Consider the following 26,057-nt stretch of genomic DNA (forward strand, 5'->3'; position numbering starts at 1 on the left):
CAGAATCTGAACTCCTGACGCTGTTACACTGATGTGTTTACACTCGATGAGACCAGCTGTCTACACTGGACATGACAAGCCATTGAAAGTCCATTTGTCCTTCTTAACAGAACTAGCACAAGAGCACGTCAGAAATAGAGTGTGGCATCAGTTTATTGTTGGGGTTTTGTCGTGTAGCGTCGCACCGCATCCAGTGTAGTATCACTGATTACAATAGGTTCTATTGTCTTTGTTGAGTCTAGACACAGTGTTATGAAATAGCAGTGCTTGACCGCATGTTTTCAGTGTTTCACGACCTCAAGCTTAACCTGACATAGTCTTGTGCCATGAACAACAAGGTTCATCGGACTCAGTGAAATCTTGGTTGTGGATGGTTGGAAATTGAAATTCATGGCTTAGTGTGGATATCAAAACCAAAATGGCATATTACTTAACAATTAGTTAATCCTCATGTGCCTCAACATTTGAAGTTGAAGTACATGACTTCAACCAATTGTGGTAATTAACGCATTAATTTACACTATTAGTTAATAAAATATGTTATTAAGGAATTAATACATTATGACACATTTAATTAATAACAATTCATATATTACTTAATCTATTAATCATTTACAATCTTTATTAGTTACTGATGCAGTAATCATTAATAAATGGTTTAGTTCTTCATGAGTCATACATACGGAAATGTAATATATGTACACATATGAAATAAACATATATTAAATATATCCACATAGAAAGTGAAAACATATATGTACATATATATAAAACCTATTCGAAAATGGAACAATTTCATATATGACATATAAAACTAGCCCATATATTTTATGTATGTATAATACAGTATTTTATATATATGTCACATATATAATTATCAATATACATGACATATATTTATTTGTATAAATGTTTAATATACAAACTACACATATATGCATAGCATATTGCTTACATACATGTGACATATATATGTCCCTAATATATTTTTTTATGAAGTCTTAATATATATTATATATTTAAAATGAAATATATACATATATGTTTGATAAATGTATATGGAATATTTAAATGACATGTATAAAAACATTGTGTGCACATATATTTTCTTATGTTCTTATTAGGGCTGTCAGTTAAACGCGTTATTAACGGCGTTAACGCAAACCCATTTTAACGGCGTCAATTTTTTTATCGCGCGATTAACGCCTAGCAAACTTTGTAGTTTTTTTTTTTTTTTTGACATGCTTTTGCAACAACTAGTAACGTTAGTACAACACCACCGGATCTAGCTAGACCGGAAACAAAACAACAGGCACGCCGCACACACTTGTTTGGGCTTGCGAGCCGGCCAAAGAGTGGACGAGAAGCCGCGTCTATGGACAACTTGTATCGCACATCGGACGCGTACTTTCTCAGTTTATGGCCAGCAATAAAAGGTGTGTGTACACTCATAGAGAATAATGTGTTCGAATTTTAAATACGAGGCGCTGCGCTTCGCTTCTCGTCCAGTGTACGACCCCCTTTAACATTATGTTTTGAGTGGATGAATGATGAGCGCGAGACGCCGAAATGGATGCCAATAAGATTCTGAATGGAAAGTTTAATTTTAAAAAAGTGGCCAAAATGTTTCAGTTGACAAGACCAAAGTGATCTGTGTGTTTTGTCATTGTGAACTGAGCTATCATTGCAGCACGTCCAGTCTGAAATGGCCTACTTGATGGCCAAGCACACTGATTCGCTGATGCGAATTCTCCGACCCCTCGTCAATATTAGGACCTCGTCAGTATTTCTTTCACCCTTTTATTGATGGACAGTGTTACATTGTTACATATGATGATTTGCTGCTCAAAAAACATTCATTATTATTTTCAGTGTTAAAACAGTTGTGTACAATTTTTTTTTAATTCTTTGATGAATAGAAAGTTCAAAAGATTTCTTTCACCCTTTTATTGATGGACAGTGTTACATTGTGTGAGAGATTATTTGCTCCAAGTGAGAATGTTAGTGTGAAATTGAACACTACAGTATGCCAATGTTGATTTCAAAAAGAAACATTTGCTCAAAGCAAGCCAATCCACTTTTCCATGTTGATAAGAGCATTAAAATGAGAAAAAATAATGGGACAAAAAGAAATCAAGAGACATTTAGAATAGATAAAAATGTGCGATTAATTGCGATTAATCGCAAGTTAACTATGACATTAATGCGATTAATCGCGATTAAATATTTTAATCGTTTGACAGCACTAGTTCTTATATGATGTATATTAATTGCAAAATATTATAATGTATGATGTAAAACTAAACAAATGTAAAAAACATGCTTTCATTAATTTCTTACAAATTTTTAAATATAGGTTATGGACGTGTACTTACACACTTGCAATGCAATGCACATGACATGGCTAAGCCTTAAATGTTAAACGGTGCAGTTAGCAAAAAAGAAGTAATACAGTAAAACTGTTAAAACATTAAAACTTTATTAAAACAGTTTTAATTTAAAAAGAAAAATTGTTAAGCTGCGCAAAATTAGAAAACTACTGAACACTGAACACAATTATATTATATACTAGTGATGTCCGGTTGGTGAACGAATCGCTCTTTTGAACCAGTTCTATTTTAGTGAATCGTTCGTAAAAGTTTGTGTCTTGCGTTAGAGCTGATCCACAACTACTCACTTTTGGACATGCCTGACAGTCTCCTCTGACTCGACATAAACAATATCCCGGAGTATTTTACTCCAGTAACTCCAACAGTTCACTGAACTGAGACATGTTGTGCTGAGAGAAGTGATGAGCACGAGTAGCTGATACTGAGCATGCGCGCACTACCGAACATACAGGTACAGCGGTTCTCGGATAACCAGTACAGTACTACAGAACCGAGAACTGTTTATTTCGGAAGTGTTCGACTACTGAGAACCTGATGAGCATGCGTGCAATTTTTTCAGAGGGATGAAATGCAAGTTTCTTAAGTATTTTGTTGAACATCGAAGTGTAACAAAATAAAACATATTAGAAACATGTTTATCACATACTGTCTTTTCAATGTATTATTTTAAAGATTGGAAACAAATGGATTGTAAAACTAAACAATTATTATTATAATAGAAATTAAATGAGCTGTTCCTGAAAATGTTTTAAGTAAGTTGATATTTGACGTAAACTCTTGGCAAGGTTTTAAGGGTGCAAAGTAAATGTTTATAATGTGTTAATCAAAACATAACGTACTGGAGACATGCATCGACTTTTTAGTTTTGTCGATTATAGGCTATATTCAGGTTTCAGCAGTTCTCAGCTCAGTGGACGTACAGTATAGACCTACTAGGTTTCGCGGAAAAGAACCGGACTTCCCATCACTATTATATACAAATACAATATTACAACAAAACATAAAACAAGCCCAGAACAGGAAAATCCACCAACAGGTATATGATACAGCCTGTTCATTTTCTCATGTTTGTTGAGTCTTTTTGGATGTCCTCAAATCAGTGACCTTTATAGCTACCCCTAATTGCCCCCTGGTGGTTCCAAGAAATTTCTGGATCACTGCATCTGTAAAAAAGACAAAGAAAAGCATTTTAATTTTTTAACATTTATCTAAGGACATCCAAATTATAATCACCTAAAACACACTAAATTAAAATTTTCACGCAACGTCAGTTTATGCATTATCGTCAACGCGTGCATTCTCGTTTAAACTACCCTTTAGAATGGCACAGTTTAAAGGTCCAAATCAATGCAATTTCCAAGGGTCTACACAATCCCAGCCGAGGAATAAAGGTCTTATCTAGCCAAACCACGACATATTACATCATCATGTAACCCAGTGCCGAAAAACTCCATCTCATTTTCTCCTCCAACTTCAAAATTTGTCCGACATCGATGTTTTACCTTTATGTTTTACAGTGTTTGTTTTAACACTGGGTCGGTACTTCCACCTACATCACGCGCATGACCTTTCCAATGTGATAACGTAATACGTCATGCAGAAGCAGAACACCAAAGTCAAGCATTTGTGGTTAAAAAGTATATAAATGTTTATTTTAAGAAAATGACAGATGGTTTGACCCTTATTCCTCGGCTGGAATCGTGTAGAGCCTTTGAAGCCCTTTGAAACGGCATTGATTTGGACCTGATTTGCACCTGTTGGTTGCAATTGAAGTCCATTATATGGAGAAAAATCCTGTAATGTTTTTCTTAAAAAACGTGATTTCTTTCCAATTGAAGAAAGAAAGACATGAACATCTTGGATGACAAGGGGGTGAGTAAATTATCAGGAAATTTTAATTTCTGTTTTTTTTATTCGCCTGTTTTTTTCTATTATTATTTTCAGACAATCCATTATCAAAACAAATGCTTCAGATTGTGTTGTGCTAGCCGCCATTTTGTGCATGAATGCGGTTCTTCTTTGGGTTTTTTTGGTATTTTAATTGGTTTTAATACGTTTTTACTGTAGTACCTTGCTGTTATAGCTGTTCCTACAGTAGTGGTTTGGAAAACAGCATACTCACAGTTTCCTGTAAGCTGGAAGGTGATGCCAGTTGTTCCTGTGGGCTCTGCTCCTTCGTTTCAAGCATTTCCCCAGCTTGCCCATTGTACAAAGGAGTTTTGGCATTTCTAGGAAGCAAAACAAAAACAAAAAAATTTAGATTTTCAGTATCAGTATTTTCAGTTTCTTTAGCAGAAAATGAAGATCAGCTTGCCCAAAACAGTAAGCTCGGAAATAATAGCAGAGTGGATAATAGCTGATGGCATTAAAACAGGTAAACAGATACCGGTATAGACTTTTATAAGCTTTACCATAAGTAAAAACAGGCAGAGCAACATAAACATCTCTGACAGACTGCTTGTACTTGGCTGTAAAAGATGACTAATCCTGTCAAGATCTAGGGAAAATTGTAGATTATTAGGTACTCCTAGCTTTGGTTGATTCATTTTAAGTATTTAATTTCTAAATGTAGTAATTCATTTGCAAAGTTATATGTAATAATGATTTTGTTTTATTATATCCTGAAGCAACAACTTTATAGTGGGTAGGCAATTTTTTTTTTTTTTTTTTTACATTTGCAGATGCTAGTTTTGGGTTTCAGTACAAAAAAAAAAAAAATCTTGTGACCTTTTTGGGGCTAGAAGATGGTCCATCATTACTGTACTTGAGTATTAGCCTATTGTATTAGTTCTAGACTCTAAAGGCAAATATTGTATTTTTTTTTCCTCCACTAACTTAACGTTATGTGTCAGACAGTTGAAATTGAAATTCTCACATATCTTAATGATGCAGTGTAATAATCTGGGACTCATATATAGTTAGCTCTTAAACATGAAAATGAGAACATGAAAATGCAACGCACACAATAAAGCAGTATTAATAGCAACGTTCAATATATATAAAAAAAATAATAAAATAAAAAACTTAACAGTTAAACACTGAATATCTGCTCAATCATCTGTAACGTTAACCTACTAGCTACCTCTGATAGTTTATAATATCATGCAGTTCAGCGATTATTTAAATTATTTATTCACTGTGCAATATCAATGTGTGAATTATAATAAAAGTTCAGAAATTAACTTACCTGCAACTTTATGCACCGTTGCCTCGAACTCAGGCCATCCGCCTTTTCTTCAATCCACCTCTCAATTAAATATACAGATCTGTCATCAAGTCCGTCTAAGAAATCATTAATATTTAAGTTTTTATGTGTGATGTTGGAACAATGCTCCAACTAACGTTATCCGTTTCTTTGTTCACTCGACAAGGACGAACGAACATTCTCTATCCGTTGGTTGGTGACGTCTCTGGATGCACGTAATAGTTGGCGGTCTTTTGATTGCGTTTGAATTTTGGCGCGCCCAATAAAGATAGGCATTAGGCAATGACATAACGTATTGGGGTGAGACGCATGCTAAATGCATGGCCTGAAATGCAGACAGAAAGTGTTTCTACATGCCTTTGGGACAGCACAGATGTGATTATATTATGACTTAGCTGCATCAGTGCAGTCTAGAGAAATGCATTTAAATTATATATGGGGTCCCTAGATTTTTTTGGTATTGGTTTGGAGACATAATTAACTGTATATTATTCTGTACCCATACACAAAAGAATTATATTTGAAATATATTTTCAGGATATGTTTTGGAATATATGCAAATATTTGAAATTGGCCCAATAAATATATTTCATACTTATATTTCATATATTTTTGTTATATTTCAGAATATATTTCAATGTATTTGGAATATATGCCACATATATTTTTGACACTTTTGGGGACCCATACAGAAAAAAATACATTGAAATATATTCTGAAATATAACAAAAATATATGAAATATAAGTATGAAATATATTTATTGGGCCAATTTCAAATATTTGCATATATTCCAAAACATATCCTGAAAATATATTTATTTTGTGTATGGGTATGCATCTAAATATGTAGTGCATGTTTTAATGTGTATGTATGATTGTATTTTCTAGAATGATGATATTGATGTATGGTTATTGATGATATGAAAAAAAAAAAAGTTTGCAAATATAATTTGTGTAGCCTAGTATTTGTTTTGTTTTTATGAGCCAATTACGTAAAATAATAATAAAAATAAATAAATTGTATTTATAAAAAATTGTGCTAATTCTAAAATGGGATAGAAATTGAAATGAAATGTGGATTGTGTAGACTTAAGTTTAAGCTGTTCAAATAAGGAAAATAAGGAATTAATAAGGAAACCATAAGCATGTAAAATGTATGTTGTTTAAATAAATTGGCACATATAAATTAAACATATTGGTGACATATATGGTCATAACATACAAAATTATATAAACAATAATCATATACACCGTATTAATATATGCCAATATATTAATTTAATATGGACAATTTATATATGTTATAAACTTATATCAACATATATCTAGAGATATGTATATATGTGATAGCAATATATTGTTTTATATTTAGCATATACGACGGCACATATAAATTAAACATATTGGTGACATATATGGTCATAACATACAAAATTATATAAACAATAATCATATACACCGTATTAATATATGCCAATATATTAATTTAATATGGACAATTTATATATGTTATAAACTTATATCAACATATATCTAGAGATATGTATATATGTGATAGCAATATATTGTCTTATATTTAGCATATATGATGGTGTCACTTGCGATATAGGGACATATATGTCATATATTACATTTCCGTATGGGCTAACACATGATTATCTGTGCATTTGTTAAGTTTAATATTTTTCAATAGTGTTTCAATTCTTTAAATCATCAATTACAGAAAAAAGCAGTCATTTGTATGTTATTAAAACAGCCAGGTTGATCTGCTTTATTAATGCAGAAATGTTCTTCATAAACACCTGCAATTTCTGATAAAACACCATTTTAAAGAAAGTCAAGGGTCAAGAGCCCAACTAAAGCAAACACTGATCTCCATGATGGTGATCTTCTGTAGATTTGTGACATAAATAAAGTCAGTCTGGTTAGTAATAAGTGAAGCTGGTAATGCTGTTTCTGGAGTTGTTTAATCAGATCTTGAGAGAGTTAATGTGTTTTATCTTCAGTTCATCTAAGGTTGTTTCTGAAGAAAGTTGTACAGTAGTTTGTGTTCTTATTACTCTTTTGAAAGATGATTGAAAGAATGTTTCAGGAACATCACACTAACCTTTAAATAACATTCTAGTAACATTAAGGAAACTGGAAATTTTTATGTTCTTGGAATGTTAGAAATTAACGTTCCTATAATGTTGAATTTTAAATCAAAATTAAGTTGAAAGAACGTTTTTGAGGAACATTACACCTTTTAAAACACGTTCCTCTAATGTCAAGAAAACTGGAAATTTTCCACGTTCCCAGAACCAACACTGAATATTTGGAGAACGTTCTCATAACAAAAGTCTGTTAGCTGGGCTGTTCAAATCCTTCCTTCCCGCTCTGCCAGAAAGCTGCTGTCATTTGCTGATGGAAAGCATGAAATTACGTAATAAGCCGTATATTGCTGAAAAGCGCATGTTGTCTTCTGTCAGGGGCAATTTGAATGATTTTGATAGCACAAACAGTTGAAGAGTTACGGTAAAATGAATACAGCTTGCTGGTATGTGTCGGCGACGACCCAGTCGGTTTAAAAGGGTTAATGGTGACTACAAACAGAACGTTCAGTAAAATATCAGAAGCTAAACTTCGGTTACTTCTCAATTAGAAATTTTGTTGATCCATAACAGAATTAAAGTCAATCTGGTTAATAACAAAATGCCATAATGGGTAATGGCTGGAAGTCAGTTGTTGTGTCTCTCTTTTTTGTTTCTGTTCTTGTTTCTATTTCCTTCAATGATTCTGCTTATTAATATCAGGTAGTTTTGCTAATGGTCAATCATCACTTAATTATCTCATTAACTTCAACACTACTTCAGTATTATTTTAACACCCAGTAGTGTGGAAACATATGAATGGTGGGCCGGAAGGTCCAAAAATAGGATCTGTATACACACTTTCCTCACACAGCTGGCGACTCACTGCAAGTCTAATTGAAAATGAACAGGGGTTTAACTCTAATATGTTTCATTTGAAGTCACCATATCAGTGATTAGTGTTTCCATTCAGTTTTTCTGTTCTCTTCTTTCCTTCAGTGATTCTGCTTGTTAACAGGCTTAAGGCTGAGATGACTCCATATTTAATATACACAGATTTTGTGGCTCAGATAAGGTCCAGTTGTGGTTTATTTCTTTGCTCTTGGCTGACATGTGGCATTGCTATGGCCTGCTTGTGGCCCAGATCTGGCAAACAGGAGTGAGCCGCCCAAGGGCCATCATTCCACGCTGCATGTGGGCCAGATCATCTTTCCACGTGTGCCAGATGTGTGCCGGATATGGAACGTCACAATGTTGCTATGTGGGTCATCACACAGCGAGCGACTCACTCTCCTCAGCGGGCGACTAACTCTCAAGTCAAGTCAAGTCAAGTCATCCTTATTTATATAGCGCTTTTAACAATGTAGATTGTTCCAAAGCAGCTTGACATTGATAATAGGAAAGTTAGTTTGATTGATTCACTTCTGTCGCAACGATCATTAGTTATTAACTTAGGGGCCGCTAACACAACACTGAACAGAAACTTTTAACAGAACTTTTAACAGAAAACTAGTTCTACCAGAAAGACTCAGAGAATAAATACTGTGACAATTATCCATTTATTAACAACCAAGCAAGCAATAAGATTCTTTGGCGTAGGCCCCGTCCGTAGCTCGCAATCTGAGGGTCCGGACTCTGCATATCCTGCCTGAAGACCAAGGCAGGGGCGCAGCCGACCCCCTGTGAGGTATGGAAGGGACCATCCTGGTGGTGGTGGGGAGGATGGAGGGAAGGATTTGACTTGGAGGTGGTGGGGAGGATGGTGGCGAATTGGAGCGTCAGCATCTGCGAACTCAAACATGAGTAAGTACCGATCTTTTATACCACAAGTGTTGGAATGTGATTGGATAGATAAAAGGTCAAGTGACGCACCAATAAAGTCTTCCTGGCAGAACTTTATGCTAAAGCTTTCATGGGTGTAACGGTACGCAAAAATCACGGTTCGGTACGTACCTTGGTTTTAAAGTCACGGTTCCGTTTATTTTCGGTACAGTAAGGGAAAGAAATGCAAACATTAAACTGCAGGTTGTTTATTACTATAAACTTTTTTTAACAATTTGTTCACACTTTTTTTAAACACTTTTTAATAAAATATAATAATAATAATATATATATATATATATATGTATATATATATATATATATATATATATACATATATAAATAAGAATAAGAAATAAAATACTGCTGCAAAGTTCTCCACTTAATAAAATACTCTCAGTCTCAAACCAATATCACATAATAAATTTAATGAAAAATATAAATAAATAACTATGATTACAGAGCAGCATTACCAATCCCAGCTTGTAGGCCTGCTCATATTTAAAAATTAAGACTGGGAAAAAAAATAACTTTAATTGCACAATTTGCTGTAATTAATTGCAATTCCTCCAAGCTTGTAATCATCAATAATTAAACTTAGAATCACCTAATTAAATGAAACACCGGGGAAAAAAAGGAACAGAAAATAGCCCTATATTAAAATAATATTAAACATATATATCAAAGTATTATTCTTTTTCAATAATCAATCAACAATCAATTTAAGATTTTTTCCCCCATTTTTTTACTAATTATCAAAATAAAATATATTCCTACAAAGCTATTATTACCAGAGCATGTGATCAGAGCAGGTCATTTTACCATTGTTGCTAGCGTGACTATACCAGCTCAGCAAACAGAAGTCTACTACTGAGAAATTTCACCTTATTTGAGGGGACTTTGCTTTTCCAGTGCGTGATCGGTACATGATTGGAGTGTTTGGGCCGTTAACGACAGAGCAGAACGCGCAGCGCAAACACGGAGTCGAACATTGAGCAGAGAGCGCAGTGCACAGACACACACACACACACACACACACACACACACACGGAACGGAGAGTGCGGCGGCGCACACGGAGGCGGAGCGGAAAAGCTTTTTTTCGCCCTCCAGTTGATTTCATTGGTTTAGGTTACAGTGACGACGAGTGAAACTAAAACCAGACGGGCTCTGGTAAAACTTTAGAATCAGCTGCAGGGCGGGATTTGCGCTGAACGCGAAGGCTTCCGCCACTTAATATGTTCGTGTGGAAACACGAAAATGTACCTACAGTATGTTCCACACACAAAATATTGCATTCAGTCATTCGGTACACACGTACACCGAACCGAAAGCCCTGTACCGAAACGGTCCGGTACGAATACACGTACCGTTACACCCCTACAGAAAACTCTTAAAGGAACACTCCACCGTTTTTTGAAATAGGGCTTATTCACATTCTTTCATACATTTAGATAGGTGGGTAAATGCATTTTTGTCTCAGTGCATGCATTGTTTTAGTTTGACAGGGTCGGCGCTAGCTTAGCTTAGCACAATGAATGGAATCCTTTGTTGCCAGCTAGCATGGCCTGAGTAAAAGTGATAAAAACAAAAACAAAAAACCCACGTAATTACTTCTTGTGGCCTGCGTATTCACAACGAGTACAAATAGCGATGCAGATTAACACTAGGTGATTTCCTAGGCAGATATTGACTTGGGACTATATTAGGGGGAAGCACAGGCGAAGCACGGCTACTTAGGCGAAGCACTGCTACTTGGGCGCAGAGATATCACGCAACACATGAAATCCCACGACTTCCGTCAACATACCGGTGTGAAAAGTAGCTGCCTGGCTATTTTCCCATCATTACATCAATGGCAATGAACATGGCTGATTTTGTGTGAGCCAGAACCATACCTATATGTACAAGAGTTTAAAGAAAATTAGTGGAAATAGAACGACAGGCGGAGGTTGCGATCGCTCAACAGCCTGAGGACGTGAGGATGAGAGCCAGCACGAACTGGTGGTGTGGATGGGGGGGAATATGCCAATCTATGCCGACTGAAATAGTGTCTGTGCTGTGGCGAGTTGGACAAGTTACTGCCATCGATGACCAGGCTCAACGCGTCAGATCAAGATGAGCGTGCCCGCAGTTGTGTCACAGCTACCGAGGATTTCACGGTGCTGATCCATCCGGCAGTAACGTTACTCGATTTTTTTTTCCGGTGTGATAAAGTGAACTGGAAAAAATGCCCCACGCCGAATAGACCAAATGGAAAGCTGTCCACAGAGTAAGTGATTATTTTAAACATGACACATGTATAGTAAACTGCTTGTAGCCTTCTCCTCATAGTAGTTGTACTAAAACTCCTGAGTCAAAAGAACCAGGCTAACTCGGTGAGAGAAATATAGCTAACTTAGCCCTCAGTCATTTCATTTTACAGGTAACGATAACAGCGGTTTTTATTTTAGTTTGGTTGTTCATGCTAAACAGGTTGAATTCAACATGAGGTTATACTAGAGGAGGCTAACGTTATTTGAACCGTAGTCTATATGCTTCTCAGCATCTATCTTACAACCGAATAAAGACATAGATTAACATAAGGAAGAGGAATAAAAGACAACTTACATGTGCACTTTGTTCTGCCTGTGCTTTGAAAATAGATGGGATGGGACAGCCGTTTGTTTCAGACGTAGTACTGTCTTTCTGGGCCCATATTCCATTTTTTCAAAGTAACTTAGTCCTCCGGTGCAAAATGCTCTTTGCAAACACGATACTGTTTAATTTTGTAGAGAGGCGTTGAAGTACAGATCTCCAGAGCAGCTAGCCATTTATTTCTCAGTTCCACATTCCACACCTTTTGCTACTCAGGTAATTACCATGTTTGCTGTAACTGTAGCTGTAACTTCTCAAAATAAACAATCCAAAAGGGAAGACACTCGGTGCAGGTCACGCGTGTTGTTCTTCTTCTTCTGTGTTTTGACTCGTTGCAATGCACACCGATATGTTGACGGAAGTCGTGGTATTTCATGTGTTGCGTGATATCTCTGCACCCAAGTAGCAGTGCTTCGCCTAAGTAGTTGTGCTTCGCCTGTGCTTCCCCCTAATATAGTCCCAAGTCAATATCTGCCTAGGAAATCACCTAGTGTTAATCTGCATCGCTATTTGTACTCTTTGTGAATACGCAGGCCACAAAAAGTAATTACGTGTTGTTTTTTTTTATCACTTTTACTCAGGCCATGCTAGCTGGCAACAAAGGATTCCATTCATTGTGCTAAGCTTAGCTAGCGCCGACCCTGTCAAACTAAAACAATGCATGCACTGAGACAAAAATGCGTTTACCCACCTATCTAAATGTATGAAAGAATGTGAATAAGCCCTATTTCAAAAAACGGTGGAGTGTTCCTTTAAGTTCTTTCTGCACAAACTTCAAAAACGCAAACCAGTGAGAACGCCGATGGCGTGCACATGCGTATTACGAGTTCAGTATATAGGTATACGCGTTTGAATATATGTGTGCAGGCGTGTAGTCCTTCCCTACAAATCAACCCTCAATATACTACTTGTCTGGCCTTGAAATTAATAATACAGAATTTTTATCGCTTCCACATAGCCAAGCAAACCGGAATTTTCCCGACAACGCTTTATCTGTAGAGAGGTAAAGGGAGGGGAGGGAGGCCTTCACAGGGAAGAGCCTAGTTCTCCTCAGCTGGCGACTCACTCTCCTCACACAGCGGACGACTCACTCTCCTCACACAGCGGTCGACTCGGGCTCCTCAGCGAGCGACTCACCCTCCTCACACAGCGTACGACTCACTCTCCTCACACAGCGTACGAATCACGCTCCTCAGCGGGCGACTCACTCTCTTCACACAGCGGACGACTCAAGCTCCTCACACAGCGTACGACTCGGGCTCCTCAGCGGGCGACTCACTCTCCTCACACAGCGGACGACTCATGCTCCTCAGCGGGTGACTCGCTCTCCTCAGCTGGTGACTCACTCTCCTCAGTGGGCGACTCACTCTCCTCATCTGGCGACTCACTGTCCTCAGCTGCCGACTCACTCTCCTCACACAGCGGGCGACTCACTCTCCTCAGTAGGCGACTCACTCTCCTCACACAGCGAGCGACTCACTCTCCTCACACAGCGGGCGACTCACTCTCCTCAGCAGGTGATTCACTCTCCTCACACAGCGGACGACTCATGCTCCTCAGCGGGTGACTCACTCTCCTCAGCTGGTGACTCACTCTCCTCAGTGGGCGATCCTCACTCTCCTCATCTGGCGACTCACTGTCCTCAGCTGCCGACTCACTCTCCTCACACAGCGGGCGACTCACTCTCCTCAGTAGGCGACTCACTCTCCTCACACAGCGAGCGACTCACTCTCCTCACACAGCGGGCGACTCACTCTCCTCAGCAGGTGATTCACTCTCCTCACACAGCGAGCGACTCACTCTCCTCACACAGCGGACGACTCATTCTCCTCACACAGCGGTCGACTCGGGCTCCTCAGCGAGCGACTCACCCTCCTCACACAGCATACGACTCACTCTCCTCACACAGCGTACAACTCACGCTCCTCAGCGGGTGACACACTCTCTTCACACAGCGGACGACTCACGCTCCTCACACAGCGTACGACTCGGGCTCCTTAGCGGGCGACTCACTCTCCTCACACAGCGTACGACTCGCGCTCCTCAGCGGGCGACTCACTCTCCTCACACAGCGGACGACTCACGCTCCTCAGCGGGCGACTCACTCTCCTCAGCTGATGACTCACTCTCCTCATGCAGGGAGCGACTCACTCTCCTCACACAGCAACTCACTTTCCTCAGCAGGCGACTCACTCTCCTCAGTGGGTGACTCACTCTCCTCAGCTGACGACTCACTCTCCTCACGCAGCGAGCGACTCACTCTCCTCACACGGCAACTCACTTTCCTCAGTTGACGACTCACTCTCCTCAGCTGACGACTCACTTTCCTCACGCAGTGAGCGACTCACTCTTCTATCAGGGGGTGAATCTCAGCAGCTAGTGGCTATAGTATAGTGACTTCCAATGAAAAGTCATTAGTTCTATTTTTGGACCTTCCGGCCCGCCATACATATGTACATTGAGGGGTGTTCATTTAACACTGGGGATTTTGCTGTGTTTGCATGATTTTTCCTTTAACTAACCATTTTTGTGTGTGTGTATTAGTGTGGCGTATTTAGCAGAATGTCTTCTCAGAAGTCTTCACGATAATCAGCCAAAGCTCAACATTACCAAACAGGATTTCCTGTGCGTTCAGATCGCTGCTCTGTGCCATGACATGGGTGAGTAGCACAAACATTCATGTGCATATTTACTCAGAAAACCCCTTAAGCAAATCAAGCACAGAGGTGTGCATTTCATTGCTGTTGCTTTATGTTGTTTTAAACAAAACAAAAACAATATATATATTAAAATGGGACATTTAAATGGGACATTATTTCCATCACAGTAAAGAGATGCCTTGAAGGTTATGGCTAAAACAAGCTATTTAGTTTTTCAATATTATTCAAAGGACAATTTGAACATTATGTATTTTTTTTAGCAACATATAAAAAATAATTTATATATAAAAAACAAAAACAAAATTATTAATAGTAAATGAAAAAAGTCATTTATACATAAAAAAAGCATGTTACCTTTTCCTTTCAGGTCATGGTCCATTCTCTCATTTATTTGGTGGCATGTTCATCCCTGAAGCCCGACCTGGTGAGTATCTGAGTTTTCTCACTTCAGTTATTTCAGATTTGCATGTAAGCAAGGAATATTAGGCTTCTTGTTACAGCCATTGAATAGTTAAATACATGCCTTTTATTGCTAAACCCCAAGCAAGGCAAATATATTGAGTAATGCATATATAACCAAAAGAAAATTGATCTCAAATTTTTTTATTGTACATATAAAACATTAACATTGTTAGATTCAAAACCACATCACATAATTTGTAACCTGAATGCCAGTGAAATGCCTCATTATTTACAACCAAAATAATTTAGTCAGGAATTTCAAACAAAAAATTAAACCAATGTAGTAGTTTGTGTTTGTATGTATGAGTGATTGAGACAAGACAAACCTTTTTTAGTAATTGAGTCAGTGTACATATGTACGTTTAAACCTGCTTTACTTAATACTTAAAATCTATTTTCCTTTCCCAGGTGTCACTTGGGAGGTAAGATATAAATATATGCTGACACACATTTATTTCAAAGTCTGTGATCTACATGCCGAAGTATATAGAACATTTAAGTCAACATTTAGTCAAACTTAATTCTTCTCTTAATCTGGTATTTTGAATACTGCAGAAAAGTTAAAATAAAATAAAAGAAGAAATGCCTGTGACTCTAATTACTGTAGTATGAGTGTAAATTGGATTTAGTAAAATACAGTACTGAAAACTTTCTACCAAATGTAAATGAGAACACTGTACTACATTATTTGAGATTATGTCCAAAAGATGTTCTGTTGCATTCACACACAGAAAATTATATGTATATACTTTAGTTTACTTAACTTTAAATGTACACAGCAAAAACTCCAGAGTTAATTTAACACTCCTGGGAGTACATATGAGACCACACTTGTAGTGTGTAAAGTGTTAAAATATGAGTGTTAAACTAACACTCAAGAGTGTTAAAGTTAATGAGATAATTAAGTGATTAATTGAGTGATGATTGATCATTATTGAAGACACCTGATGTTAACAAGTAGAATCACTGAAGGAGAAAATCACAAATTGTAAGCCACCGTTATGGTGATTATTGTTTAATTTAACACTCATATTTTAACACTTTACACTCTACAAGTGTGGTCTCATATGTACTCCCAGGAGTGTTAATTTAACACTGGAGTTTTTGCTGTGTACTATTAGCATATCTGTGTGTTCACCACCCAAATACAGTCATGGTTTCAGACTTTCCACATTCTGGACACCTATCTTCAAACTGGCTTCTGTATAAAAAAAAAAAAATAACATTACACACAAAAAAGTTTTATATATTTGAATTACATTCCAATTTTTCATTTATTTAGATAAAAAAAAAGTTTTAACATGAACTAATAAACTGAATGCGATTCATATTTGTCAGTCAAATGTAAATGAAACGGGTCAGATTTATGTAAGTACACAGAAAAATGCCCATATTAAATTAACACTGCTCAGTGTTCATGTGTGTGCACACTACAGAGTGTTAAATTACCATTGAAGCAGTGTTGAAGTCAATGAGATACTTAAGTGATGATTGAGCATTAATGATGACACCTGATGAAAATGAGCAGAATCACTGAAGTAAAGAGAAACAAGAACAGAAAAAAAGAGAAGAGACGAACAGAAACACAAGAACTACAACTGACTTCCAGCCACAGCTTACTTTGTGGAGTTGTTTAATCCTGCTCTGCTGAGATCTTGAGAGATTTAGGGGCTGTTTACACGACACCATTTTCAACTAAAAACGTAAAACTTTTTATGCGTTTTGGCCGCTCATTTACACGACAACTGCGTTTTGGGTGGCTTAAACCGGGTTTCAACTTTCAAGAACACGATCAGTTCTAAAGGGAGCTGCTTGTGCCAATTGTGAGATTTTTTCCCTTGAGAAAACTCCGCTCTTGTCTGACCCTCTTCTCGAGGGAAGAGAGACAGACATCTCGCTCACGTTGAGGCAGAGCGGAGACTGGAATTGTGGGGTTCACAGAGGGAGATCGGTGAGGAGTTTGAGAGAGCTGTAAAACTCGCGTGAGCTGCCAGATGAGGATGTGTTGTCACTAACATCCTCTGATCCAGCAGCGAGTGCTTTGCTGGATAAAAAAAACAACCAGCCCAATAGAGCAGGAGATGGCTGATGACGGTAAAGAGGATGTACAACCCGAACCCTCACAGCCACCCTGCCCCACGTATCTTAAGTTGCTGAGTGTTATGAAACACACTTCAGCAGGGCTTCAGCTGACGTTGAGGGAATGCGCAAGGGTATGTGTCAATGCCCCAATTGACAAGACATTCACAAACTATCTCGCAAGGCCAGAGGTGCAGTGTCACTTCTCGAAAACAGGAAACAGTCACCCTCTCCTATCTTCTCTCCTCTCCCCCACTTCCTCACCTCAAGCGCTTCTTGCATCAGCCCTGAGGCTGGACCTATGATGAGTTATTCCTTCAACTTGGAACCCTTCTGTAGGTATGGTGTCAGGTTTGGTATAAGTGGTGTAAGCTCTTAATGGTGATAGGCCTCCATTTTGTGATTAACGTTTAGGCCATCACTCTAGGGGCAGCAGGTTCAGCTCTGTAGGTCTCCTCCCTTTTGGATAGTTTAGTAAGGTTGAACAGTAGACCGTATTTAGGGCTGTGTTAGGTAGGGTTTTTTTTATAGGATTGTAAAAATAGGACCCTGAAATTTGTATATGTAACTAGGCTATAGATATCCTTCCCATAGGCCCTCTCTTATGGTAGAGTCGTCAGGTTTATGTAGTGCAGGGTTTCTCAAACTCATTCCTGGAGGGCCACTGCCCTGCACAGTTTAGCTCCAACCCTGATCAAACACACCTAGCTGTGAGTTTCTAGTGATCCTGAAGACACTGATTAGCTTGCTCAGGTGTGTTTGATCAGGGTTGGAGCTAAACCGTGCAGGACAGTGGCCCTCCAGGACCGAGTTTGAGAAACCCTGATGTAGTGGGTAGTGCCAATCTGTGGTAGTGAAAATGTTTGCTTTATTATATGGAAAATTCTCTAGTGAGGCCACGTTCATACAAGCATCAAACAGACATTTCTGTTTAAGCGTGAGATGGCTTCTTCCCTTTTAGAAGTTATTCTACTGAGGCCACTACTCTGTCAAGCTCCAGATTGAACTACAACGTCAAGCATTTGGCCCTCGTCAGGCCTCTTTGATACATAGCAACCTTATACTAGAGCAGCAGTTCTCCTCTCACTCACTCCTCTCATTTTATTCCTGTAAATTTACTTTTTCCTAGTACTGGCCTTCTCTTACTACAAGTGTTGTCTAGCCAAGGCCTGCCTTTTGCATTAGGTGTAAAAATGCTAGTGGTGTTACAGGGTAGATAGCATAAGTAGCAGGCTATCTTTAAAAAGCCTCCCATGCAGATACATCATGGCGTTGTGAGGCCTTTCTCTAGAAAGTAAGAAGCAGTGAGCTCAGGCCTCCATCCTTTAGTAGCTTGTCTATCCAGCTAGGCCTTAAGTTGAAAAAGGGTTATTCCTCTGAGCCCCTTGAATAAAAGAATTCAAGTCATAAGGTTGAATGCCTTTGGCCTCTTACTGAGGCCTCCATTCCCTTGGATTTAGTAGAGAATATAAAAACTTTCTTGTAAAAAATACAAAATAATAGGTCTTGACCCTGATACATTTCTCAGAGTCATGCTGATAGTACTCCCCTTGTTAGGGTCATTATTTAGAGTATTATGCTACTCATAGCTCGCCTCGTGTGTTATCACCCTTCACCACCCAGGCTTAGGTAGTGACAGATTAGTTACTCCCTCCCATTTGGGATGGTTGAGTATGCTCCCTTAGAGCCGAAGCACTGCCCAGGCTGACACCTGTGACTTTCAAATCTGATATTTCGGTAGCGTAAGACTACTCCTCTTGCTTTAAAGGGTCGATAGCATTTCTGGTGAGTACACTGCCTGTTGGCAATGTTAAATAAGTATAACCAGGCCCACAGAAATATCTGTGAGAGCACCTGGCTTCTGAGGCTAGCTCTGCTAACAGTTTTGCTATCAAATAGTTAGGCCTTAACAGGCCTCCTTGAAGGCGGCTCCCCAACGAGTTGGATGCTAAGCATTGCAAATGCATTAAAAGGGTCATGAGAATTAAAATTGTCCGTGTCTTTGGCACCACCCACTGGTGCGGTAGTGAATAGTTACATGAGAACGAGAATAGATCCTGACACAGGATCAATACCATTACCTTCCAAAGGATCCTAATGCTAGGAAAGTGGGTTTTCTTTTTCAACTATGTGAATGTCTCAGCAGTGCAATTTCAATTTCAATGCAAACTTTGCAAACAGACTTTAACGATATGGATCTGTCAGCAACGCCACAAACATGTAAGTAACCATGTTTATTCTAATGCCTGATTTGTGATCGGTGATTTCTGATGTGACGCTATATCATATGCAAACAGCCAATCACAGCAGTTGGCGTTTACACTAAAGTCAAACAGCATACGCCTCTTCAAACCCAGCAATTAAATTAGAGGCTAAAATCAGGCTAGGAAAAATGCCTTATTATGCCTAAACTATGACAATTTTAGATGTAAAAATCATACTATCATTATAAGGGCACCCCAGGGAACATTATAAAATAATAAAATAATCCAGTTCATGACCCATTTAAGTATCACATTGCAGGCTCCCATGGAGCCTCCCTGATTCTAGCCCAGAGCCTGGTCAATACTTATCAGGTTGAGCATAGTGTTCCAGACTCATACATCTCTCTGTATGAATATTTAACTCCCTAAGTCTGGTCGCAAGGTCGAAGGACTCTCACAAGGCCTTCCTGTTAGATCAGCCCTAGAGCTGGAGGCGCTCCCCTAATTAGGGTCCCTTTAGAGGGCCTAGCCTCCACAGTGCTTTGAAGCATTGTGAAGATCCAGGATCGAGTAGAGTAGGGCTGGGCGATTTAAATCGCGATATTGTTATGCGCATCTCGTCAGTAAAGCCGGTTCCTTGATTATTAGTAAATCACCATCACCTGCTTTCAGATGGCGCGGCATTTAGGGCTGATGAGATAATTAAGTGATTAATTTAGTGATGCTTGAGCATTATTGAAGACACCTGATGTTAACAAGCAGAATCACTGAAGGAGAAAATCACAAATTGTAAGTTACCATTAAGGTGATGGGTGTTTGCTTTAGTTGGGCTCTAGACCATTATATGTGTACTTTAATATTTACAGTTGTTTGTCTGCTGTTATTGATTTATAACAGTTAAATGAACAAAGTAAAATGTTATCTTATAGTGTTGGTTATGTTTTGACATAATCATACTGTGATCTGCAAAATGAAACTTATTGAGAAAGTTTGATTTAACTTGTTAGCAGCAGTTTTGTGATTCTTCAGCCTATGATTATCAGTACTTTAATTCAAAATATTTAATAAACATTGTTCTGATCAAAAAATATTCGGACAAATTCATTTAAAACACAGACATCAATAATCAGCCTGTGAATCTCAACAATGGTGACAATAATAAAACATATTGCAGTGGCTGCCACCAATCACAACTCATTAATGGCTCCCATCATGCATTGCGGTATGAATAAATTATGATCTGAATTGTCTATGTAATTGACTTTTCCTAATTGAATATTCTGCTCGTCACCATTGTTGAGATGCATAGGCTGAATCTTGACATCTGTGTGTGCCTAAAAGAATGATTTTCTTTTTTAAACAACTTTTAAGAAATCCTTTATATTATATCAAAAATTCTGGGCATTTATGCAGATTCACAGTTATGCTGTAACCAACAACATAAATCGAAGTCAGAAAGAAGGATCTTAATGAGTTCAGTGATCAAGTTCAAATGATGATTGTCATAATATAACCAACACCATCAGATCACTTTTTTCTTTGTTCAACTGGCGATTATAAGCCAGATACAACAGCCAAACAAAATCTAAAGTTAATAATATATGGGTCAAGAGTCCAACTAAAGCAACCATTGATCGTCATAACGGTAACTTACAATTTGTGATTTTCTCCTTCAGTGATTCTGCTTGTTAACATCAGGTGTCTTCAATAATGTTCAATCATCACTAAAATAATCACTTAATTATCTCATTAACTTAAACACTCTTGAGTGTGGACTCATACACTCCCAGGAGTGTTAATTTAACACAGGAGTTTTTGCTGTGTACAAAGAGCCGTAGTTAACTGACAAGCTGAGCCATATCGCATTAAATATCGCTGGCGATACGTCTGCGATATTGATGCGATATGGCTCAGCTTGTCAGTTAACTACGGCTCTTTGTAGTAAATGCCGCTCCATCTGAAAGCAGGTGATGGCGATTTACTACTAATCAAGGAACCGGCTTTACTGACGAGATGCGCATAACAATATCGCGATTTAAATCGCCCAGCCCTAGAGTAGAGTTACTCCCCTCGTTTGCAAGGGTTAGAAAGTGCTATGCTGAGTTCTACTCTCCAGGATGCCAATCTCTATGATCCAGTCTTTGAGCGATTACTGCCACAATCTGCAGTCCTTCCTATCGGATGCCTCCACAAATTGAGGCAAATAATGTTAGAGAATCTGTTTAGGAAACATACAGGTTGTTGGCAAGACTAGGTCAGTGAATTAGACCAGGTCAGCCTCCCTGGTGGCATGTGTGGTTGTTCCCCTCAGAAAGTGCCATATTCCCTTAAAGGAACCTCTTCCATGAAAGTTGTTGATTCCAAGCCTTTGAGTGGCCTTGGTAGGCCTTTGTTGTATCTGATGCCTCTTTGACAGAGGTGTAAAGTCCAGGTTCAGAAAGTAAAAGTCCTCCTCAGTATTTTGTTCCAATCACCTGGATTTGCTAATGAGCACAGTTTTTCAGCCAGGAGATAGAAATCAGGTGGCTGAGTTCATGGGTGGAATCAACGTATGGCAGGACTTCTACTTTCTGACCCCTGGACTACATCTCTGAAGAACACTTCATCCACTTATTGTTTGAAGGGACTGTTCAGCAGGCATCTCTGAGACATGGCGAATGACGCAGTGCCTCTCATTCCATCATTGTGATGTCGGGCATTTGTCGGCGATTTCTCAAAACCTGTCGGCGAGCCAAAATCGGGGCTAAAATCATGCAGTCTGAACTCGGCATAAGACTGTGGCTGAAGTCAGTTGTAGTTCTTGTGTTTCTCTTTCCTTCAGTGATTCTGCTTGTTAACAGCAGGTGTTCATCATTAATGCTCAATCATCAGTTAATTATCTCATTAACTTCACTGATTCAATGGTACTTTAATTCTGTAGTGCACACACACATGGACACTAAGCAGTGGTAATTTAACAAAGGCATTTTTGCTGTGTACTTTTACATACATCTTACCAATTTCATTCACATATGACTGACAAATATGAATAAAATTAAGTTTATAAGTTTATGTTGAAACTGCATCATCCAAATGGGTGGAAGATTTGAATGTAATTCAAATACATAAAACTTAAATTTGGACAAATATTTTTTGAGTGTAGAATATAAACTGCTAAGCAAGGTTTATGTAGTTAATGTGTGTACACTTTTATTATACTTTGATGTGCATTTATGTTCATCTTCTAAAGCACGAGAAAGCCTCTGTCAGCATGTTTCACTGCATGAGAAAGAAGAGTGGACTGGACAAAGAGATGAAACACTATGGACTAAATCTAGATGAAGACATCACGTTTATTGAGGAATTAATTCTGAAAGGGCAAAAAGATGTAAAAGAGGTAAAAATGGGTTAAAGGTGCCGTTTCAGCCAGTGTTTATCAGGATACCGTGTTCAAAATATTGTCTATATTGCAGTGGTCAATGAAGGGCAGAACTGAAGACAAGTCTTTCCTGTATGAGATTGTGGCGAATAAACTGAATGGCATTGATGTGGATAAATGGGACTATTTGGCTCGGTAAGTTGTATTTTAAAAAGGATGTTTAAATATTATTATTAAAATTATACGCTGGGGCTTGGAGGCTTTGGCAGTCTTTATAGTAAATATGCTGACTCATTGGAGAGTGTTACTAAATTAAGTGTTACTCAGCGGCTTGGCATTACTGACTAAAGCTGCTAGTACTTATATCTTGAGAACAGGCTGACAGAACAGTTGAAGATAAGAACTATAAAGAACAACTTTAAATATGACCACTGACCCAATGCTTCAATGGATTAATGCTCCATCAACTATTTGCATTTATTTATTTTTTCCTCTAATGTACAGAGACTGTCATTATCTTGGCATTCCAAAAGCATTTGACCATCAGCGTCTGCTGAAATCTGCTCGAGTGTGTGAAGTGAAGAAGAGGAAGCACATCTGCTTCAGAGACAAGGTACATGTTAAATCACATTTCATTTATACTGATATTTGTATGTTTTTTTTTTTTTTTTGGTTCTTCACCAAGAGAGCAATCATTTTTATTAACTGGGATATTCATAGATGAGGACAATGTAGGTGAAACAGATGGCAACAAACCTAATCATTTAATATTACTATGTGTCAGTCTCATCCATGATCCATCCTTTGTTCTCTCTCAGGTGGCAGAGAACATTTATGGCATGTTTCACACGCGATACACTCTTCATCGTCAGGTCCTTCAACACAAGATCGGCTACATCATCGATGTCAAGTGGGTATAAGTAATAATATAATAATAATAATAAGTGCAATAATGTGTAATGGGTCAAAGTCAGTAGGTCTTGTGTTTCTCTTTTTTTCTGTTCTTGCTTCTCTTTCCTTCAATGATTATTTTATTAACATTAGGTGTCACCACTAATGGCCAATCATCACTTAATTAATCATTTCATTATCTCATTAACTTCAACACTGCTTTAGTGTTCATTTTAACACCCTGTAGTTGGACACATCTGTACACTGAGGAGTGTTGGTGTTAATATAACACTGGGGATTTTGCTGTGTGGGTGGAATAAACATATGGCAGGACTTTTACTTTCTGAACCCTGGACTATACACCTGGTTTTGTATGATGCACCCAGAATGCATTGCAGCATGTCACCGTTATTGAGATTCACATGCTGACGTTATGATTGATTATAACACACATTTTAATTAAATTGTTCTTAATTATTAATTAATGCCATTGACTAGTCAACAGATGAAATCAGGCCACTACATTATGATCATACAGTATCTTTATTATCAACAAGTAGCCAAGACACTTGATCACATTTTCTCTGGCTATAACAAACACTTATAACAGCCACAGATAAACTAACCTCAAATAGTCAAGGCTAAAGAGCCCAACTAAAGAAAACACTGACCTCCACAATGGTGACCAAATCAAACTATTACTTTCAAATAAACTCTCTCAGAGGTTCAGTCCTGTGTCTGCTGGGAAACTTCCCGCTAAAACTATAATGTTAGGGGATAATGTTCTATCAATGGTATCAGTAAACATGTTTAAAATGTTTTTAGTGTCCTTTTAGGAGAACATTCTGGTAACAAAAATAAAATTAGCTACAGAAAACATTACAAGACCATAACATAATACTCTCAAAACATTCATAGAACAATAGCATGTCTAGCTGGGATGAGCTCATATTGTGGTCATAGTTTGAGCACACAGTGAGAGCGCTGTTACACGTTTAGATCACTGTGAACTCAGATTGCTGAGAGTGTGAACACATGGTGACATCACTGTGAGATCCACGTGTTGACTGCTCAGTGTTCGAATGGGTCCAATCTACAGAGAGTCACAATGTAAAAGCTTTGAGGCATTCAGAATGTATTTTGAAATTCCTTGAGTTTGCTTGCATCTTGATATTTCCATAGATTTTACTGTTATTGATGTGTGTGTGTGTGTGTGTGTGTGTGTGTGTGTGTGTGTGTGTGTGTGTGTGTGTGTGTGTTTGTGTTTCTCTTTGTACATAAGGATTAAGGATGCTCTCGTTCTTGCTGATGACAAGCTCAAGATCTCAGATGCCATAGATAACATGCTAGAGTACACCAAACTCACAGGTCAGCTGTGAAAGCACAAGTAGAAATGAAGACGAACTAAACCCTTTTGCGTCAATTAAAAAAAGGTACACATAGTATTGATGGTTCGCTTCTGTTCTCAGAAAAACTCCAGCAGATCCAGCAGACTATGAACTACATAACAAAAGAACATTGAAATAGTTAATTTCACAAAATCAAATCAAGATGCAGTAACACTTACTACACTAGTATCCTTGGGTGCATTTATCAAGATAAGAGTAATGGTGTAAACGGTGAAGGGTGTTAAAGCAGTTTGATATCAATGTAATGGAAGGATGAATGGAGGATTTAACCAGTCTGAACTGTACTCACTGACAACACGGATCAGCTTGATTCACATGACACGTCTGAAATAATACACTCCTAGAGAAAAATGGTACAAATGTTGTGGTATCATTTTAAAGGTACTAATATTAGGCTCTTTGTATGCTAAAAACTAAAATTTTTATGGACTGTTTCCATCTACAATGTCTTTCAACAGATCACGTCTTTGATAAGAACCTGCAGCAGCCAGACTCAGACCCTGATCTGATTAAAGCCAAAGATGCTATTCTCAAAAGACAACTGCCGAAGTTTGTTGGAGAGGCCCGACTGAAGGAAGAAGTTTTAAAGGTAGCTCACTGTCTGTTAAACTGTCCAATATAACAGATTTCCTTAGTTGCTCCTACACGTGCTGCTAAAACAGTGCCGACCTATTAATATTTATGCAATAATTATGGTAAAATTTTGCCATTGAAAAAAAAAAAAATCTTAATTTTTCTATTAATGCAGTATTTCAAATTAATATAGAGACTAGGCCTTTTAAATCCAAATTTTAAATCAGATTAGCGCCATCTGTTGAGAGAAAATAAAATAAAACATGTTGTTCCATGGTGTTACCACTAGATGCCTGTATA

The 26,057-nt window shown here is 38.0% G+C and overlaps 1 protein-coding gene and 1 long non-coding RNA gene across 2 annotated transcripts in view; one reads left to right on the top strand and one right to left on the bottom strand.

Moving 5' to 3' along the window:
* Positions 1 to 26,057, top strand: part of LOC311077564 (uncharacterized protein) — a 90,507-nt gene that overhangs the window by 16,587 nt on the left and 47,863 nt on the right. The window contains exons 4-11 of the mRNA XM_084106090.1: positions 14,666 to 14,781; positions 15,149 to 15,209; positions 22,756 to 22,902; positions 22,979 to 23,079; positions 23,389 to 23,497; positions 23,703 to 23,794; positions 25,058 to 25,143; positions 25,643 to 25,773. Of these exons, the coding sequence (XP_083962216.1) occupies positions 22,777 to 22,902; positions 22,979 to 23,079; positions 23,389 to 23,497; positions 23,703 to 23,794; positions 25,058 to 25,143; positions 25,643 to 25,773 (645 nt within the window). The 5' untranslated portion in view covers positions 14,666 to 14,781; positions 15,149 to 15,209; positions 22,756 to 22,776. The remainder of the gene's footprint in view (positions 1 to 14,665; positions 14,782 to 15,148; positions 15,210 to 22,755; positions 22,903 to 22,978; positions 23,080 to 23,388; positions 23,498 to 23,702; positions 23,795 to 25,057; positions 25,144 to 25,642; positions 25,774 to 26,057) is intronic.
* On the bottom strand, positions 1,120 to 7,311 carry LOC311077582. The gene is made up of 3 exons (XR_014604936.1): positions 5,578 to 7,311; positions 4,513 to 4,618; positions 1,120 to 3,553 (listed from the first exon to the last, which is right to left on the bottom strand). It is a non-coding gene; the product is annotated as an uncharacterized lncRNA (long non-coding RNA).

The sequence above is a fragment of the Abramis brama genome (assembly GCF_963993115.1).
Source record: "Abramis brama genome assembly, chromosome: 2".
NCBI lineage: Eukaryota > Metazoa > Chordata > Actinopteri > Cypriniformes > Leuciscidae > Abramis > Abramis brama.